The sequence below is a fragment of the Lepidochelys kempii genome, chromosome 3 (genome assembly GCF_965140265.1).
Source record: "Lepidochelys kempii isolate rLepKem1 chromosome 3, rLepKem1.hap2, whole genome shotgun sequence".
Lineage (NCBI taxonomy): Eukaryota > Metazoa > Chordata > Testudines > Cheloniidae > Lepidochelys > Lepidochelys kempii.
The window spans coordinates 132,170,480-132,191,812 of NC_133258.1; the positions used below are offsets into that span (position 1 = coordinate 132,170,480).

Sequence of the window (21,333 nt, forward strand, 5' to 3'; positions counted from 1 at the left end):
GACCAGCGCCTCAGCTGGTCAGTGGAGTAATGTCAGTTTACATCAGAGATGAGATTCTGTTACTTTTGTGCCCCTTGGATCCTAGTCCTCTTCTCCAAACATAATTTACATCAGCCTGAAGGCTGATCCAAATTATTCCAGATGACAATGGCCCCAAGGAGCTGTTACAACAGCTGGGATCACTGGGACATCGTCATGTCTCTATATACTAGCTGGAGGCAGAAAATGGCATAGGACCTGCTTTGTCATCTGTATGCCCTGCACTGGGTTGGCTCTTCCCATGGCTACTAGCTATGCCAGGTGGCTGCCTAGGCTGTACAAATACAGCTAGTCAGAATCTTTTTGATGAACGTTTTTTCCCCCACCAAAATAAGGCCCATTAGTTGAAACCAAAACTGTTTGTGAAAAGGGTTGGTTTTGATGATCTCTGAACTCGGAAAATTTTAGTGAAAAAAGCTTCAAAACTGTCAGAATAACCAATTTTGACATTTCTGATGTGGAAAATTTCAGGGGGTTGTATTTTGTTGAGAAATTTTAAATTAGACTTAAAAAAGGCAAAAAAAAAAAGGCGAAAAGGTCCAATCGGAACAAAATCTTTCAAAATGATAAAAACAAGACATTATAATTGACCTGAACTGAATTCTTTTCAGATTGCAAAAATTGTTGATATTTCAACTTTTTGACCTGATCTGAGACAGGACAATGTTCATGGGACAGGAAAACCATTTCCCATTCGTCTCTATTTACAGACCCAATTTATTCTCCCAGTGACAGGGGCATTATTAAGAATCGAATCTCCTTATCCCTTTTTAACACTCAAGATATTTGAATATTATTTGTTCCCTTTGGCAATGGCAGTTCTCATGTGCCTTACATTAATGGGTATTGGGAACGGACCCCGCTGGAGTTAATTTCTATGAGTATTTTTCCAGTATGAAATATTTCATCGTTGAGAATGAGACAATGGGATAGAGTTGATCTCTGTTTTTCTCCACTCAGTGTAGTTTTGCTTTGCTGCTAATGTTATTTTAAAAATCAATATAATTTGTTTTATTGGTGATTTTTACCAGAAAACAGGTTTATTTTCTTTAGCAGAGAGTCTGGAAATAGTTTACAACCAGAACAAACCTTCTTAACATTAATATTCAGGAGTAAATAGGTCTTACAAGATGACAAAGAGGCCAAAAATTCAATGCAATGTGACAGCATTCTCTTATGATATGGCAGCAGATACTAGGCACTGCTACTGTTACCGTTTGTGTCACCATTTCCATTTTAAACCCTAATTTTAGAGGCTTGTGGTTTGGCAGTAAAGATTTGCTCTGGGGAAAAACTTGTCATACAATTGTTCATCCAAGAACTAATTTCTTTTAACAAATATTAACAAAAAATATTTGGCTGTTTTAAAAGCTGAAAATCTTCTACATCTAAATCTAATCAAAAGGCCTGGTTCCACACTGGGTGTTTTATGCCACTCCAGTTTTATGCCAGTGTAGCAGCATTCATTGCAACTGATAGACTCAGGAATATTTTCTTAATCAGTACCCTGGGAATTGGTACTGGGAGAGATCTAGATATCATTGCTAACAGTGAAATATCCAGGTTTCAGAGTAACAGCCGTGTTAGTCTGTATTCGCAAAAAGAAAAGGAGGACTTGTGGCACCTTAGAGACTAACCAATTTATTAGAGCATAAGCTTTCGTGAGCTACAGCTCACTTCTTCAGATGCATATCGTGGAAACTGCAGCAGGCTTTATATATACACAGAGAATATGAAACAATACCTATTCCCACCCCACTGTCCTGCTGGTAATAGCTTATCTAAAGTGATTTCCAGCACAAATCCAGGTTTTCTCACCCTCCACCCCCCCACACAAATTCACTCTCCTGCTGGTGATAGCCCATCCAAAGTGATAACTCTTTACACAATGTGCATGACAATTAAGCTGGGCTATTTCCTGCATAAATCCAGGTTCTCACATCCCCCCCACCCCCATACACACACAAACTCACTCTCCTGCTGGTGAATTTGTGTGGGGGGGTGGAGGGTGAGAAAACCTGGATTTGTGCTGGAAATCACTTTAGATAAGCTATTACCAGCAGGACAGTTGGGTGGGAATAGGTATTGTTTCATATTCTCTGTGTATATATAAAGCCTGCTGCAGTTTCCACGATATGCATCTGAAGAAGTGAGCTGTAGCTCACGAAAGCTTATGCTCTAATAAATTGGTTAGTCTCTAAGGTGCCACAAGTCCTCCTTTTCTTTTAGTGAAATATCCAGACTCCGGTTCTGGGGTAATCACCAGGTAAGCAGGTGATGTAAATGCAGCTGGAGTAGTGGAATTCTGTGATGAAGATGGCAATGCTGATGAAGATGGTGCTGAGCATACCAGTACAGAAGCAAATAACTACTGACTTAGGTTTTCTACCGCAGCGTGGTACTGAAGATTCTAAAACTGACAGTAATGATGGCATTGGGTCTGAGGTTGCGATTGCTGAAGGCGCATTACTGGAGCTGAGGGATGTGAGTCAGTAGATCCCAGAGACTCATGGTGCTGGTTAAGTTTAGCTGGAGCTGACTTGGACAAGTTAGAAGAGTGTTTTGGATCTCTTGGTTGGTACCTGGGATGGTGATCGATGCCAAGCTGTGTGTGAACTTTTGGATAAATGGTTATAAACAGGCTCAGGGCCTTCTTCCAGATCCAGCAAATGGACAGAACCCTGGTCCATGGAGGGCACGATCCTTAGAGAAAGGCTGGAAGGACTTGGCCTGCTGAGGCCCCATAAGTCTGTGTGCTTGTTCGGAGCTGAAGCTGTGCTGAACTTGTGACCTCAAAGGAAACCCTGTGAGTAGGGTGTTGAAGGACTGCTTCTGCCAGAGCTTGTGTTAGAGCTGGGGTGATGTCTGGTAAGCTTATTGGTTTGTGTGTAGATCCTTTTATTGTTTTACATATGCTTTCTCTGAAGTGCTTTTACCTTAAGAATAATATAGGCTTGCATTAAAAAAAAATGGTGTGGTAACTTGAAACTGTTGACAATCAGTGTGTTATCAGTCTCTGAAGAGAAAGCAAGAAGGTGTGGCTTGGGCAGCTTGTCTCCGCTGGGAATAAACACAGTGAAAAGTAGGGAACTGTGCTACCTCCAATACCTGGGTCAGAAGAGAGTGAGACACAGACGTCCATCCAAGAAAGGCAACAGCTGGAGATCTGAAGCCTGCGAATGGGTGCCCCTTGCTGGACCCCTGAGGGGTAATACAGGAACACTTGCCCTGAACTGTGACGGGATGTTCATTGATGTTAGACCTAAAATTGCATCCACTTTCTCTCCATAGCTTTCTTTGCAAAATCCAGTCATTTTGTATATTTGTTTTGTAACATAAATGAAGCAATCCAGCATTCCTGAGCCACTCTTCAACAACAAACTAGTATGCACTAGGAAAAGAGGAGTGCACGGGAATATGAATTTCAAATTTCCAAGAGGATTTGATGCATGAGGTTAATAAAGCTATTCAGAGATGACGACAATATCTTGATAGCATACCTTTTAATGTTTCTCTAAATAAATATCACCAATCTTAGTGGACAATTGGCAAGATGTTAGAAGGCTTATTGCATCCTGCACTGTGGAGCTATCTAGTTTTAAAGAGCAAATGACTCATGTAGAAAGAACATTCTTTAGAGCTTAGTAAGAGGTTTAAACCACATCAACATTAGAAATCAATGAGCCAACAAACTGTGGACTACTGAGGTCATGGTTAATAAAGAAAGACTTCAGTTTTATTTTTATTTCCCATTCTTGGTCTAATCATTTGACCTCAATTTTAAGACAGTGTCTGGGTAAAATTCACCATTCTACATATAAAGGGATTGATTCGCCTCTCACTTGCACCAGGTTTATTATTCATTGATATCGGTGGCGTTAACTCCTCTGATTTCCACCAGTGTCACAGAAAAAATCAGACCTCAATTTTTTTAAAAAGAATAAAATCAATGCACCAATTATATGTCTCAAGTGGTGTGTCACAAAAAGTGGGCTTAACCATCAATGCCATTCGGAGCAGTTCTGACTAAATGATGTGACATTACATGTCCTGCCTGTAATGCCAGAGTAAGGTATGTACAGATGACCCAGTGGCTGTCCTACTGAGTTGTGTGGCAGATGCCTCCTTGTCCAAAAAACTGGACTGGAACTGGCGTGAGGGCTTTTCTGTAGGCAAGGACTTCTGGCCTGAATACAGACCAACAGAACGCAGACCAAGATTTTTAAAACGTCTGTGCCTAAAATTTAGGCACCTAAATCATATTTAAGCATCTAAACATGGCCTAATTTTCAAAGTGCTGAGCACCCAGCAGCTCCTATTTTTGTAACTGGAGCTACAGTGTATAGGAGAGAGCAGGGAAGGACATTAGTACCTTTTTTAGTGCCTTGCCATATGAAGATGCTTCAAAACTGGTAGTAGGTTGAGTCCATTTTCTGTTGTGTGCTAAGTATATCAAACTCCCATTGAGAACACACACACCTTGGGCCTGCTCAGCCTTCCAAGCCATCAAGTTGTAGGAAAGGGATCAGGTTCTGGGAAAGAAAGGAAGGTTTATTATGTTTCAAAACTATGGTCAGAGACAGGGATCCAAGAAGGATTACTTTGCTCATCCTGATTATTATTTTGTTTGGGTGCCCAGAAGTAGATGTGATGGGGGACGAATGAAAGGAGAACAGCCCCAGCACCTTAGAGCTATGTGGTCATAGGACAGTCAACAGCAGTACATTTCAACTATGGGCTGGTTGCACACTCGTTGATCAACCTTGACGCTGGCAAATTTCCTCGAGGGCACGTGGATGGAGGCTGCATTCCTCCAGCACTCACTGAAATATGCTTCATGGAATGTTTGGGGGCTTGCACAGGAGGGGAGTAGCTCTTGTTGAAGAGGGGGAGGCATTGCATGCCAGGGGTTACATAAGAGCATCCGCTACCTGGAAAGGAACCTACATAGTCAAAGCTTTAGAAACTCAGGATTCTTCAGTGCAAATAAGGCTCAGATTTTCAGGAGAGTGATATTTCTTAGTAAAAAATGACCAGTTACCAGTTAATTCTGAACCCAAAGGGGAACGATGGTATTAGTAATTGTGGGGAGCTATGTTGATTAACACCACCACGGAGTCACGTTTTATTCAGTGAGCGATAACTCCAGCCCCTCAAATAGTCATAGCACATTGCCAAGCTGATCAAAATGGAAACAAAGCTTAGAGGTTTACTAAACTTTTTGTCTTTGGTGTTCAAGATAAGCTCTTTTTCCAACTAAACTTGGCGGCGGTAGACCAGAAAAAAAGAAAATGGACAAATTGATTAGAGATAATGTAGATGGTTCTGATACATTCAAATTAAATAATGTCCACGCTTCATTAAGCCTTTTGGGTATTAGTGCTAGCATATCTATTGTAAAGAGCACAGTAATTGTTACATGCTTCTCAGTGAAGATAATATAGTCAAATGTCCCAATGGAACAGGTTTTAGAGAAGTAATTTTCAACACCTTAAACAATTGCTTCTTCAAACAGCTAAATATAGGACATGTAAGAGGAATACACAGGAGCTGGTTCAAGAAGTAGGCATAGCTTCTGCACAAAATAATAAAGACCACAATATGATTAAGTTCTACATCCTCAGGAGTAGAAATCATACCAAAAACAGTTCTGCATCAGTATCTTTAGAAAAGAGAATGTTAATAAGAAAATATTAACATGTAAGCAATTTCTGTAGTTGCCACAAGGATGTTATGAGATCATGAATGGGAAGTAGGATAGTCCACGTGGTCATGAATGGGTGGGCAGGTGGCCCCAAAAGACAATCTCTGTATTAGACTATGATCCATATTATCGCACCTTTAGGTCAGAAGCAAAAACAATTTGGTGGTTTCATTGTAGCTGCTATTGGACATTTCTTCACATTACCAAAACAGCACAAAGTTTGTCACAGATGATTGATTTCTGTTCAACACTGGAATTCTGCAGGTCAGCACTGAGGTGCTGGGAAGGTTTTGTCAGTACTATGGCTGCGTCTCTTGCTAGCGTTTAGTCCGTCATTTTCCTGAGCACTAAGTTCCTCTGAAAAGATGACTGAAAAGAGTATAAAGAAAAGGAGGACTAGTGGCACCTTAGAGATTAACCAATTTATTTGAGCATAAGCTTTCGTGAGCTACAGCTCACTTCATCGGATGCTGTAGCTCGCTAAAGCTTATGCTCAAATAAATTGGTTAGTCTCTAAGGTGCCACAAGTCCTCCTTTTCTTTTTGCGGATACAGACTAACATGGCTGCTACTCTGAAACCTGAGAAGAGTAGATAATCAAATCTCTACATTTAAATGCATCCGATCTCTACCTCAAATCTAGAATAAGGTTTGTGGTAAAATTGATTGATTGCACATATCATTAAACATTTAAGGACAGATTATGAACCACTTCCCTCTTGGTGGCTAGCAGTTACTCAAGTAGATTCATTTACTGTGGCAGCACATGACTGAATGATTATTGGGAGTTACAATCAGAGTAAGGGGGTCACAATCCTTGAGTGATTTCTCTCACTTTTGGAACAAAATATTCAAGTGTTTGAGACCAGGAGGGAGAGAGAGAGAAGAAATCCACTTGGCAAACTTCTTTTGCACAGTTCATTATTGTAGTTATTTCAGCAGCTGAAAACAGGACTTAGTGTATATACACTATATTCTGCTAATAAATGTTATCTAAAAAGTTTTAACTATTATACAAACTCAATATTACCTCTCCAGAAAAAGCCCCTTCTTTGAGTTCACTTCAGTTAGCACAGCTTCCAAAGATGACAAGCCTCTCTTGAAGGCACATTTTACTGACAAATTGTGACGGTTGTACAGTTTGCAATTTGGCAAGGTGTCCAGCCCAGATGGGTTGACTAATGACTTTTGCAAGGTGTTTAAATCAGATTCTAGTGAAACACATGACTGCCATGTTTAATTACTGTAACTTAATGGAGCTTTTTGCCAGACATTGCCCAGCATGTTAGAATCAGAGCCATTGCTAAAAGAAGTACAGGGACTCAGAATGCAGTCCCTTTCTTCCGCCCCTCCCCTGTAACCCCCATTTCACTAGTAAATTGTGATACTGAAATTTTGGTCAAAGCCTTGATGTTCTCTGTCCAAAGATGATTTTTCCTATTGTTCATCCAAAACACAGCAGAGACAGATCTTTGTTCCACTTCAGAAAACATAATTTGGCCCACACAGTACATAATCGTGGATGAAGAATAATTTGTATCAGCTGAGTTTATGCACTTAAAGCTTTGAGAGCTTTTACATTGGGCTTTAAATGTGACTTTCCACATTCACTTAGAATCCATTTTTTGTGCCTGTGCTTTCAACAACATCACAGTCTCAAACTGGCTCTTCTTGGCAGACTAACATCAAAGGGGCTCGTCAGCTTCAATTCATTTCCTACAATTGCACCTTTCCAGTAGATTTTAAGGAGAGTACTAGATGTGGAATTGCAGCAAAAGAAGATGAATATACAATAGGCTAAGCTATCAGCAGCATGCTTTCATATCTCGTAGATGCTAACAACATAATCAAATCTTTGACTGTACACATTAAAGATGGCGGAGTATCTGGCATTAAGATACATTTTCAAAATACTTGATGCCTGTTGAGTGATTTTTCTAAATTTCTCCGTGTAGTGATAGTTCTTTTAGGTCAATACACATAAGTAGCTGGATAGTTTTTGCTCCCTGATCAGAATAGCTACCCTGTCAGGTATAGATCGGATCACACCAACGATGGCATCAACTTTGTGGGCTGATCCTGAGACGTGAATGGGAGCTATGCCTGCTTAGATTTTCCTCAGGATCAGAACATAAAGTAAGATCACAGATGAATACATTTATGCACATGACATTCAGAGTGGACTGAACAGAAACCTAAACTATGGACAGTGGAATTGGATGTGTGCTGTATGATGAAAAACTGAAATATCAGTTTTTGAGGTTTATATTTTTAACGTTTATTAAAAAAGCAAAATGTATGTTCATCTCAAATGAAACAGTTAAAAATGTTAAAGCATACAAATAGTGTACTAGCAGCATCCAATCATTAGAATTTTCTAGTATTCCTCAGTACAGTCTCAGCAAGCTAAAAATATTACAGCTCGCAACCGTCTTCACCATAGTGCAGATAAAACAAAAACTTTATAAAATTAACAACTGAAGGTTAAATAAGCTTAAATAAAGGTGTTAAATACAAGACACTTGATCAAAGCTTCTGTACAAAGAAACGAATATGGCATTGTACAAGTGATTGGCTGGCTCACACCATACATGATTTTAATAGTTAAGCAGTATAACTGTTTTAGCTGAACATCAACTATACAAAATTATCTGAAGTTGGAGTGGGCTAACCCAGTGAGCCATTTACAAGGCATGTGTATCTTTAGAAAATCAGAACACTGTTTATATTCAGGCACCATTTGTTCCTGCAAATAAATAATCTCTAATGTATCTGCATCCAAACTAGTGTTAAACACATCAGTGCTAACGTTTTATACACACAGCTTTGTGACTATTCACTATACCTCCATTCTTATTGCTATGACAATGTGACTGTGGAAATAAACTACTGTACATACAAAAAATAGAGCACCTTTTAAACATTAAGGTATATGTCTGATTATTCTTTTTATCTTACAATACTGAAGCCCAAGCTACTGTAAATTGATTTAAACATCTTCACCAGAGGACCTGAAATACAGGAAATAAAACCCAAAATGTTCCTTTTCAGGCAACCCCAACCCAGAGCATTTTCTAAAAATGTCTAAAATGACACCAAGAATTTTACATTCATCTTCACACAAACAAATGTCTGCTATTCTCTGCTTTCTTCAGATGAATACAAAGATAGATCCACATGGCCCTCAGTCTTATTCAAATTAATAGAGCTGGACAGAGAATACAGCAGAAACATCTAAAATGGATTGTGAACACAATGAAATTATATTTTGTTAATTCAAAAATACAGCTGTTACACAGTTCAAATAGTGCTTTCCAGAGGCCTAGACATTAGGATTTCTTGTCTATGGTATTAAAAAACCATTCCGTGAATTTTCTCAGTTGAGCGGCTGCTGTTTGAGACTCCTCCTGAAGTCTCATGTTATCTTGTCTCAAATGCTGGACCTCAGCTTGGAGAACGGCTTTGTCTTGTTTTTCCTGGTTAATAAAAATATAAGTTGAATAAAGTAAGTAGCTAGGATGACATTAGTTTTGTTGCTCATATTTCTAAGCGAGTCACAGAGCTCTGTTTACTTTAGCTCCCTAATCCATTATGACAGCAATTGAACTGTAAGCTGAATCCCCAAATTTGTTGCAGTGTTGTACGAAGAAGATAACATTGCAGTCTAAAAAGAAAACTAAATGCAATTTCTGGATGAGAATTGTAGAACCCAATTCCTGTATAACAAAGATTTGAGCACTAAAAAGTTATTCTACAGTTCAGATTAGACTCATCCCTAAAAGTAGGGACTGAAAAATTGTGAAACCTCCCAAATGTGTTTTCCCAAAGAAAAGATTCAAGATCGGAGGATTAACAAGTGATACAGAAGAATTCAAGTCACAAGGATTTGATTTCACAAATACAAAGCTAATGCAAAATGTTTGGCTTCAATTATTTCCCTCTAATGGTTTATTTCATCACTTAAAGCAATATGTGGCCTGTTGCTTAACAGATCTGTCACCCAAGTTCCTGTTTCCAGCTCTGTCACTAACACACCATTTGATTCCAGTCATGCCACAAACCATTCTGTGCCCATTTACTCATCTGCAAGTTGAATATCATATTCCTGGCATACAGTCTCATGGATTGTAAATGGCTGCACTCATTGCAGGTATGCCTCCTGGTGACTAGGTCTGAGAATTAGCTTTCAACCCACATGGCGCCCCATCATTGGCTGCTTATGACTTGAAGTGCTCCATCTTTTTGACTCAGCTCTCTAGCCAAGTCGCTATACAGTCTTCCGTTCCAGGGTATCAAAGTCCCACTGGACAAGTTGTCCGGATGCTGCTTCAGACAATCTTCTGTTTCACCTCTAGGTACTCTGCCACTTCCCAGTCACCGGTAGGTAGAGGAACCTGGGCCTGCCCACAACTCTGGGTTATAGCCCAAGGACCCTATGACTAACAGTGCAGGTCTGCTCAGTTTCTGTTGCTGTTTCCCTGGGCTCCTTCCCACCCCATGTCTCTATCTCCTGTCCTATCTCTAGATTTACCACTGGAGTATCCTCTGCTCTCCATAGCTACTTCACCCCTCTTGGCCTCTTGTCTGACTACACAGTCCAGGGCAGGATCCCATGGCTCACTTTCCCCCTAGACTTCCACATTGTTTGTGACCAAGTCTCTCCCTCTAGAGAGTGACTGCATGCTCCTTCCCTGCAGCCTCCAGCTGGCTTTATAATTCTATCCCAGCTTCTCCTGCAGCAGCTCTTGATCTGAAGTTAGGCCTTCTCAATCCCCTCTAGGTGCAGCATATAAGGTTAAACGCCCTCTTTTTGCCCACATTAACCCGCTCTTTGAAATCCTTGGATGGAAGGTACTATATAAGTATAGTTATTTCTATTGGAGAGCAACGGAGACATTTAATTCTGATGAAGAGATTTTTACCTTCCGGAGGTCAGTTTGTAGTTGCCGCAAGATCACTTCCAGCTGGTTTACTTTTCCAGTCAGAGTAGATGGTGTGTGCTCCCTACAAAGTAAACAAGAACTTCACTCCAGAGTTAGTTCAAAATACTTCCTTCCTTAATGTCAATAAAACATACTCTTATAGGGTCACATCACAAAAAAACAATTGACCCAGGGCCAATTGGGCATGTCAGCTGGAAAAAGCAACAATCGACTTGCTCAAGCACGAACCCACTACTGTGATGTTTGAAATACCTTGCTGCATCTCCCACTAATGAAGCAGAAATGAAAAATGACTTTGAAAAGGATATGCTTCAGATCTTACTCGCACATGTATTCACAGTGCAAATTAACTATTCAACTAATTAATGCGAAGAGTGCATTTGTTAACAAGCTGCTTTCTGATAAGGAACATTAGTAACAAAGCAAGTTGCAACAGCAACGATTATAAACATATAGGGTTATTTTAGTTCTCTTCTCTGGTCTGCAATTGTGCCATTTCAAGCAACAAGATAAACGAGTGACTTTATGAAGACTAACATTTTGTCTTTAAAGGTCAAATATACAAAATATAGCCACCGGTTAATCAAATGCATGACAGAGAAAATGCAGAGAAGAGCTGTTGTCCTGCTTATGATAGTGAACACTTTGGGAGACAGTTACATACACATTCACAGATTAAATTAGACGTAATGTGAATTATTTCATCTAGATGAGAGACGCTGAAGAAATATACAAAGCTGAATCAGCTGCTTCATGCAAGTTAGCAAATTGGACAGGTTTGACAACACCAAACATGGAATGCCTGCATGCCTTTTTGCTATTCCAAATGCACACTAGCTGGAAGAGGTGATGTGAGTTTAAAGTCATTGAGGAGAAATGTGCTTTACCATGTAAGTAGATTAATTTGTCCAAAATTGGTTCTAATTAAAAATGACACCCTAATAAGCAAAAAGACTAAAGCCCCCCCCCTTCCCCTTTCTTCTACTTCTCAAGTTGAAAAGCAAAACAAATCAAAGATTTTAAAACCGATACATTCTATTGCTGAATCTTCCTGTTTTTGAAACCCACAACTCCCTAGTGGAGAGGATAGAAGCCAGGTGGCAGTCTAGAGCTCAAAGCAACAGGTTGGTGTGAGGCACTAGGGTACTTATTCCCTTTGTGACCTTAAAAAAGTTACAATCTCTCTGCTTCAGCTGTAAGCAGGGGCTAATGGTTTGCCTGTATTTGTTGTCTAAAGACACATAGCTGCTGTCTTTTCTTGTACCAAGTCACCAGACAGGGAACTCACATGATGCTGAAGACTTAAGCCCCTTGTTCCAGCTGGGGGCACTATATGCCATCCCTGCTGTGCAGAGTTACACAACACCCACTGATCAGTTCCATCCAAATGAAAGGTAGAAATAAACAAAGCAAAGTGTGTTTAAGGTGGGGTGTGTGTGTCTGTGGATTGTAACAAAAGATTACAGAACTCAACTTTGAAGGGAGATAAGGTAGTGAGTGGTGATCTGAAGACCAGATTCTACCCCACATTAGATGCTAATTTCGAGCAGAAAACGTCACTGGCTACCCTGCAAGTCTCCTAGATGGAAACTGACCAGGTTTTGGCTGCAGAAGCAGAAATCTCTCTAATGCAATGTAAAGGCATATTCAGTCAAAGTTGCAGATCTGCAAAGGCATAGCAATGAAATGTGCAGAGAGCCATTTAGACATGGTATTCTTGGAAACAAGGGAGCCAATTGTATTTGATATTAAAGAGGAAACAAGCTGCATAGCCTTCGAGCACTTTGTTTAATGACGACTAAAGTCCCAGGAGTCATTTTCACACTGAGTTTTTAGAGAAGGACTTTTTTAAATGGTAATGGAGATAGGATAAAATGACAGAGATTTCAGTGAAATTCTTTGGAAAGAAATTAGGATGTGCTCATAAGCAAGCTTTTTACCTTTAAAGCAGGGTGTATGGTGGGGTCAATAGGGTCTGACATTCTTTGCTAGCAAGGACTGGATTTCCTCTTGCTGAATTTGATAGAAGGAAAACTTTACACAACTTATTCAAAGACATATTTTTAACACCACTTGAGAATGCTTCAGGCTGATCTTTCAAGGTCTGCATTACTAGAGCACTGATGGCCCGGGGAGGCCTAACACCTTCCTAGTTAATGAACCTTTTAAGGTTCAGAGGTCTCCAAAGAGATGCTTGGAGGAGGTGGTTGCCTTGTCTTCTCTAGAGCAAAGCACTTTTTTCTGGCGAAGATCAGAAGTGCTCTGCAGGACAGGCACCTCCCCAACTATTGCCCACCCAAAAGTCCTTAGGTGCAAAGCTCCTACTGCAGCAGTGTTTTGTAGCTGCAGACCTCCCAACTTCCTGGCTGTCCATGTGCTTTCTACAGTGTACTTAAACTTGAGAGGAAGGAGGTGGATGGAGCAGAGACCCAGCCTCATTGAGGTGCACAAGCTTCATTTACTCAGCATCAGTGTTTGGCTGCTTCTGAGTGCTGAAATGGTGCTAGATGCAACTACAGAGAAAAGAAGATTTACTTTAGTAATTGTCCTTATACCAGTATATGTCCGAAGGCAACTAAAATGCCTACTTGAGGCAGACACCATCTTTTTGTTGTGTTTATGTACAGTGCTTGCTTACACAATGCGGTCCTGGTCTATGATTAGGGCTCTTGGATGTTACAGTAATCCAACAAATAGTAAATAATGATTGATTGATAAATAAATAAATAAATAAAGTCACTTAATTGCTCAGTGCAATTTCTTCTAAGAGGAAGTGAATACTCTGTAACTGGAGTTTCTCTTGCTAACGTTGAAGCAACTCCAGAGCTTTGGGGACAGAATGCTCCAGCCTGATCTGCTGACGTGTCTCCTGACTTCCAAAAAATTCAGAAGCATCATTGGTCTACAGGTATAGCAAAGGGGATCCAGCTTTAAGTTCTAACACAACTTCTGCTGCCTGAAATCTCCGATCATCAAGGCTACCTAAATTCCTCTTCCACAAAGGCTGAGGGTTCTGCAGACCTGACCACCAGTGGTGCCTAGTTATTCCTAGTCCTGGAGGGACCCTGGCAGCCCCTGGGTTCCCATTAATTAGCCTCCCAAGGTGCTGAACCACTTTCTTAATGCATGGACAATCTTCCTAAGGCAGAAGCAGAAGCTACTCCTCAACTCCATAATACTTTTTTATCATGGCTTGCCAGATACTCTCTTCAAATGAAGCACAAGACCACATATGTGATATTTAAAAGCAGTCTTATCTTTTTTAAAAAGGGACTTCAGACCCTGGCAAACTGTTATAGCCACTGATGTTCCTTAGGAAGTTCACTGAGTGCTGATGAGCTTTAAAGTTTTCTGGATTGTCTTCTCAGCAAGAGCCAAGAAAAGGTGTCTGTTCGCTGACAGGCCTGCAACATAGTATAAAACACTGCAACCTCCTTTCATACTGGAATAATTTTCTTTCTATTCTGTTTTATTTTGCCCTTGGTGATAATCAAAAACAGCAAACAGTAAACTGAATATGTTCTACTCATCCTGGAAGTCAGTTGTTTCAAAAGATGCTGAATAAAATTTCTTATATATTGCTTTGTATATTCGTGCTAATAGACATTTCAAAGGATAAGGACCTAATGGTGGCGTTACCCATTTGATTAGAATGAAATATGAAAGAACAGGATTAGGTCTGTCCCATGCTGACAGCGTTTTATTAATGGATCTAAAATTTTCCAGAGTACACCCCAAATTCATAGAAATTACTTGAGCGTTGATATTGGAAATGTTTGAAGAAGCAGGTATGTTAAGATACATATTCTTCCATATGGCCATTTACATATTTATCTTGTTTTCTAAGGCAACTATCACTGTGCTATCTATGTGCCAAAAAACAGTTACAGATGGCAGCGTGTGTTCCTTGAAGGGCCAATTCCTCACAGCCTCTTTAGTTCCTACTGTGTACATGTCCTTCTTGCCTTCTACTATTTCCCCTTCAGCATTCCAAATTGTTGGTTGGTACTGGAAAGTTGCAATTACTTGGTGAAAGCCATTACAGAGGTAGACCTTGCATGTAAACCTGAACATGACCGAGACTGGGCTTCTCCTGGTAGTCAGGGAGCTACACACTGGATGACTCTGTAGCTGTGGAATCCAAACCTTGCTCCAGAATTGTAGTCCAGTATCTCTGCTTATATTTGAAAACACTATGCCCAACACAACAAAAGGTGCCTGAAGTTGGGCACCAAAAGTCATCTGTAGGTACAAGTTGTAAGAAAAGTAAGCCCCTAATTTTAAAAAATGCTGGGCACTCAGCCACTCCTGTTAATTTCAAATGAGCAGTATTTTTGATATGGTGTGTACAAATTACTTGGTATTGTGACTTTGTTAAAGAAGTTAATTTTTTCAAAAACAAGAATAGCTGTGTCTGCCATTGTAGTTTATCTCTGATAATTCTTCTTCAAGACTTCATAGCATTACACAGAAAGATGTAGTTGTTATGGCAGGCCAAGACAGTAGGAAGGAGCATTTGTCCAGTGATTCAATGAACTAGCTCAGCACTGCATGCAAGTTTCCTCTGGATTTTTATCCCTCAGGGCAATGATTATATTAAACAATCTCATTGTTTAGCTTGTCATGATCTACAAACTTGACAAGTTAGCATGGATAACAGTCACAAGTTGATGAACTGCAAAAATTGTTCTTAATATCCAGAAAGCAGTAGGTAAACCAAACAATTCCCTCCCATATCTTACTGCTCTGACAGTTCTTCAAAGATATTGGCTTATAATACGGTAATTCTGAATCGTAGTTGAACTCCTAAACTTTTGGGAATGCCATAGTTGTAAAAGGTATTTTCTGCAATATTTACAGGGGAGTCTCAATTTTGATATGATAATTTGGGCATTTTAACACCCTGATCTTTGAATAAGTATCTCCTCTAGTTAGAATAAATTATTTTCTTGGCATGGAAAAGTAAAGAACGTTAGGCTGTGTTAAGAACATCACGTAATTTCAGAAGTTATGTCATCTGCTTCATAATAAAAGTGCGCTAAATCTTACATACCCAGTAGTATCAATGAAATCTTTTCCATTTGTTGGCCCTTCATCCAAAGGTAACTCTTGAGCACCTTCCAAACCTGGAGCTTGTTGCATATCATTCAGGGTGCAAAAAGATGCCACTCTCTGATCTGTAAAGGCAAAAACAAAGCTAATGTAAAGCTAATTTGTAAACATGATTTCATATACAAAATAAAAAAATCAAAGGCCATTGTACAATTAATTATTTGGATATAGTTAGAGCCTGGGAAGTAGATTTCTACATGATAGCTTTGAAGACAATAAGCAGATTTACAATTTGTTCCAGTTAGTTGCTCTTTCCAACATCTGCATCAACATCTGGTTTGCAAATATCAGCAAAGTGATAGATTTGTTTTGACTAGTTAATGCTAATCTGAATAGTAAATTGGTCTCACTGAAATCCACAGAAGACCTGAGAAACAGGGGCTATGATCAGTGACAATACCAATTCATGGAAAGCTAAAGCATCAAATTCCACAGAAATTTTCACAGTTCCATTTTTATTATTCTGACATTTCAGACACATTGTATAAGCTGCTGGTTATCTATATATTTGAAAAGCAGTATACAAGTGCTATTATTATGCACTTATTTTGTCATATTTAAGTATAAAAAGTAGCTTTTATTTGGTGAAAGCACCGTCAAGTACCAAAAATACTAGATGAGGGCCACCAGCATACATGGCCAATGTGCTTGGAACTTAGCCTGTCTCCCAATGACCAATATCATTATCTGTGGACATTCAGTGTAGCTGCCAAAATATACCACAAATCATTTATGAAAAATATGCCACGCAGATCACTGCAAAGAATAAAAGTAAATGATTCATTATGATTTAAAATTGTTTGTTGTGGAAAATCCATATTCTGTGGAGATTGATTTAACTGATTTCCATACAAATTCCATGCCTGCAGCTTTCTATTGACTCTGGCCATGACATGCCTTGCCTTCCCTTCTCCCTCTCCTCCCCCACAGGCCCAAAGCTTGCATTACCATGCAAACGTGCAAACACTTGAAACAGAAAGGAAGTTTACTAAAGATAAAAGCCAACAATCAACCCCAAACCGTCACCTAGAAATGATGTATGATGACAGACTGGCCCAAGATCTTCATCAGAGTCAAAACCTGGAATAAGATTTAGAATGTTCCTATAAACAAGAGAGTACATCCAACTAACCTCTCTGCTAAAGCAGCTGTGGTCCTTATGCAAAATTCACATAATGGAATACTGTCAATGCAGCTCAGAGTGCCTCTTATTGTGAGAAGCCCTTAAGACTTTCAAAATCAATTTTTATGTAATGCCAACCAACATGGTTGAAATTACACATTTCATGCTCAGCGGCCCTCATATAATGCACAGTATTATGATACATAGCATGGAAATGTGGTGCACCACAAAAGTCAAATGGTAAATACATGGCAAATTGTTTTAAGTAAGAATTTTTACTAACTTGTTTTAAAAGTGCTACCAAGATATTAAAACAAGAACAAAACCAGGGAATCACAGCAATTAGAAGTTTTTGTTAAGTGATTAAAAAATGAACACTTTTGGAGGTCACTGTAAAGATTGAAAAGTCATTTCCAGCTCTCACACTACTTTGATGCAAATTTTCACTTTTATATCCGATTTCAAGACCAACTTTATATAGCAGTAGTTTCCCCAAGTTTTATCCTTATTTGCAATTTGTCATATGTCTTGGCATTTTTAGGTCATGAGTTTTCTACACACATCTAAAGTGAGAAAGGAGAAGAATTTCGCACACCATTGCTATCACAATGACACAACTCACACTATGGAAGCTATATAACTTAATTAAATTAAGCAGCAGGGAAAGGTTAAACTTAGTTTCCTTACTCAAATTAGGTGCCACAGAAAAGACTGTGCAAACAATTATGATCACAAAAGAAATGGGGCAGAAGTAAATTTAAGGTATACATCTAATTACCCATTTCACTTGTTCTTTTCTTCCCTTCCCTAAACTTTGATTACAGAGACAAGGGGTTGAGGTAATATCTTTTATTGGACCAACTTCTGTTGGTGAGACAAGCTATCAAGCTTACACAGAGCTCTTTTTCAAGTCTTTGACTGACAGTTGATGGTGGAGGACAGAAAAGCAGTGGCAAATCTTATACTGCTCCTAACTTTCCTACATGATGAGTTAGTTAATGGTCAGTAATGCACAAAACATGGGTATTTTATGTCACTGAACTCTATTTCAATATAATTTACCCTGTGTTTTCCCCTCACAATACTGACTAAGCATTTCTAAGAAGAATGTCTTAACCTCAGTAGACCAGACAAGAAGCACTTGTCTGGTCTACCGAGGTTAAGACATTTTCTGTTAAGTTAAAAAAAAAAAAAAAGATAGATTGCAGTTCTGGACTTACTAGGGGTATTTGAATCAAACCACCACCTTCCCTTTAGTGAGGAAGTATTACAAAGGATATTCGTAACAGTCACGGAAAGCATACTATGAAGTTTTAAAATAAAATATTTCACCCAGTTTTTAAAAATTTCCATTGATTCATAGATTCCAAGGCCAGAAGGGACCACTGTGTTCATCTAGTCTGAGCTTCTATATAACACAGGCTATTGAATGTCCCCAAAATAATTCCTAGAGCAGATCTTTTAGAAAAACATCCAATCTTGATTTAAAATTTTCCAGCGATGGAGAATCCACTATGACCTTTGATAAACTTTTCCCATGGTGAATTAACCTCACAGTTAAAAGCATATGCCTTATTTCCACTCTGAATTTGTCTACCTTCAACTTCCTGCCACTGGATCATGTTATACCTACATTGAGCTCACTGAGTATCACGACAAGGCACGTTTTCTAATCCTTTAATCATTCTCATAGCTCCACTCTGAACCCTATCCAATTTAGCAGAGGCAATTCTACCAATTTTGCCGCCCCAAGCAGTCGCCGCCAAATTGCCACCACCCCAAGAAGAGCGGCGAGCTGCTGCCGAATTGCCGCTGCGGGACACGGACTGCTGCTCCATTCTAAATGCTGCCCCAAGCACCTGCTTGGAAAACTAGTGCCCAGAGGGGGCCCTGCAATTTAGCAACATCCTTCTTGAATTTACCCCAAAATTTTAATTTTAGTCAGCAAAAACTACAAATAGATTACATTACTTTAAAGGTGCATTGACTATAACTTGCGCATTTATAACTTTTTATTCCTTGCAAAAATTCTACTAAATTTTAATGTTGTATTTGTATGAAATTTAAATTTAATATTTAGAGCTTTTTATTACTGCACTTCTGCTAGTTTCTAAACATAACTTTACTACGTTCAATTACTTGTGAAATGTTAAACAGCAACCCACCACTCATCCTTTGGGCAACAATGTCACTAAATAGGTGTTAGAAACCATTAGGCTCTCACACTGTATGCTAAATAAGTGATTTTGTGAGCTGTTATTCCAAAAACAACAACCTAATTTATGGGTTTCAGAGTAACAGCCTGTCTGTATCTGCAAAAAGAACAGGAGTACTTGTGGCACCTTAGAGACTAACACTTTTATTTGAGCATAAACTTTCGTGGGCTACAGCCCACTTCATCGGATACATGCAGTGGAAAATACAGTAAGAAGATTTTATATACACAGAGAACATGAAACTGTGGGTGTTACCATACACACTATAACGAGAAAACAAAAGGAATACTTGTGGCACCTTAGAGACGAACAAATTTATTTGAGCATAAGCTTTCGTGAGCTACAGCGCATCCGAAGAAGTGAACTGTAGCTCACGAAAGCTTATGCTCAAATAAATTTGTTCGTCTCTAAGGTGCCACAAGTACTCCTTTTCTTTTTGCGAATACAGACAAACACGGCTATTACTCTGGAAACTATAACAAGAGTGATCAGTTAAGGTGAGCTATTACCAGCAGGAGAGAAAAAAGACCTTTTGTAGCGATAATAAAGATGGGCCATTTACAGCAGTTGACAAGAACTTGTGAGGAACAGTGGGGGGAAAAATAAACATGGGGAAATAGTTTTACTTTGTGTAAAAAGAAAAGGAGTACTTGTGGCACCTTAGAGACTAACCAATTTATTTGAGCATGAGCTTTCGTGAGCTACAGCTCACTTCATGTGTAATGACACATCCACTCCCAATCTTTATTCAAGCCTAATTTAATGGTGTCCAGTTTGCAAATTAATTCCAATTCAGCAGTCTCTCGTCCGAGTCTGTTTTTGAAGTTTTTTTGTTGTAATATTGTGACTTTTAGGTCTGTAATTGAGTGACCAGAGAGACTGAAGTGTTCTCCGACTGGTTTTTGAATGTTAAAATTCTTGACGTCTGATTTGTGTCCATTTCTTTTACGTAGAGACTGTTCGGTTTGGCCAATGCACATGGCAGAGGGGCATTGCTGCCACATGATGGCATATATGTTAAAGTCAAAATTTACTCCCTCAGTAATACAACAACAAACAGATAATAGCTAGCACATCACCAACAAGTTTTCTCACTTCATTTCCCTGGAACAATGCATAAGACAGTTCTGTCATAAATAAGGAAACGGAATATTGCAAAGTGAATGGTTACATAGGAAGATTCTTATTCAGCTGCATGCCTAATTTTTTATTTTCAGTATTTATTTCTTGTCCCACTGAACGTGCCCATGAGTACTTTCTTGTGTTTAATAATTGTTTCACCAGTTTAACAGGGCCGTTTTTAAAAGGTGAACTGAAATGAGTTAAATCCGTGCTTTGGAGGGCAGAATTTGACCAAAAGTTGTTGTTCTCCTTGTTCTCTTTTTCAGTTATCTGATTTTCCAGAGTAGCCATCAATATTAATATAACATAAGGACTTGGGTGTGACTCTCCATTCACTGGCACCAGTGGAAATCAAAAGACCTCCACTGATACCAATGGAGTTAAATTGAGATGAGAGAAGAATCTAGTCTTTTGTTTATGATTGCAACACTTGTGCTACCAAACCCTGAAAGGACAACTCCCATTGACATTAATAGAAGCTCTATGTGCATATCAAATCCTCTCGAATGACATATCTTTCCTTTTTCTAATTTTGGTTTGGAATGTCATTTTCTACTCACACAAAGGAAATTACTTGAGAAGATATATGGGTACTTACATCAAAATTTTAAGCAAAAAATTGTCTACTCCAGACAGAGAAAAATGAGAACACTGGACCAAAACATGCAACCCATCCACCTCAGTGCATGTTAATGGGACTGCATAGTTGTAAAAGAGAAGAATTTGGACCAGAACTGCATTTGTTCAGGAGCATCACAGATAGCAAAAATAAATAAATAAATAAAATTATCCAAACAATTTAAGTTAGGTAACATATAGCATAATAGAAGAAAGCTAAAAATAAAATAATGCATCAAATGGTCCTCTCATTGCTAAACTCCCATCTCAAGGTCAAATTCTGTCCACAGACACACACACAAACTTCCACTGAAGTCAACAGGAGTTACAACATGCATATTAGACAACAGAACTTTTCCTAAATGTTTTGAATTTTATTTTTCTAAACACTTAAACAAGCTAATTTGATTAGATACTTATCTTTTATGCTGAATGCTTTTCTTTCCCCTAATCATAA

General features: G+C 39.0%; 1 protein-coding gene across 13 annotated transcripts in view; it reads right to left on the reverse strand.

Annotated features, from left to right (window-relative positions):
• Positions 1 to 7,995: 7,995 nt before the first annotated feature.
• The window catches only part of SIPA1L2 (signal induced proliferation associated 1 like 2), a 238,396-nt gene continuing 225,058 nt past the window's right edge, over positions 7,996 to 21,333 (reverse strand). For 11 of the 13 annotated variants that reach the window (XM_073338090.1, XM_073338089.1, XM_073338095.1 and 8 more), the window contains 4 exons: positions 16,824 to 16,877; positions 15,739 to 15,862; positions 10,665 to 10,746; positions 7,996 to 9,218 (listed from right to left, as the gene is read on the reverse strand). In XM_073338090.1, the coding sequence (XP_073194191.1) occupies positions 9,072 to 9,218; positions 10,665 to 10,746; positions 15,739 to 15,862; positions 16,824 to 16,877 (407 nt within the window). In that variant the 3' untranslated portion in view covers positions 7,996 to 9,071. The remainder of the gene's footprint in view (positions 9,219 to 10,664; positions 10,747 to 15,738; positions 15,863 to 16,823; positions 16,878 to 21,333) is intronic. The other 2 variants (XM_073338096.1, XM_073338093.1) reach the window with 1 other exon arrangement.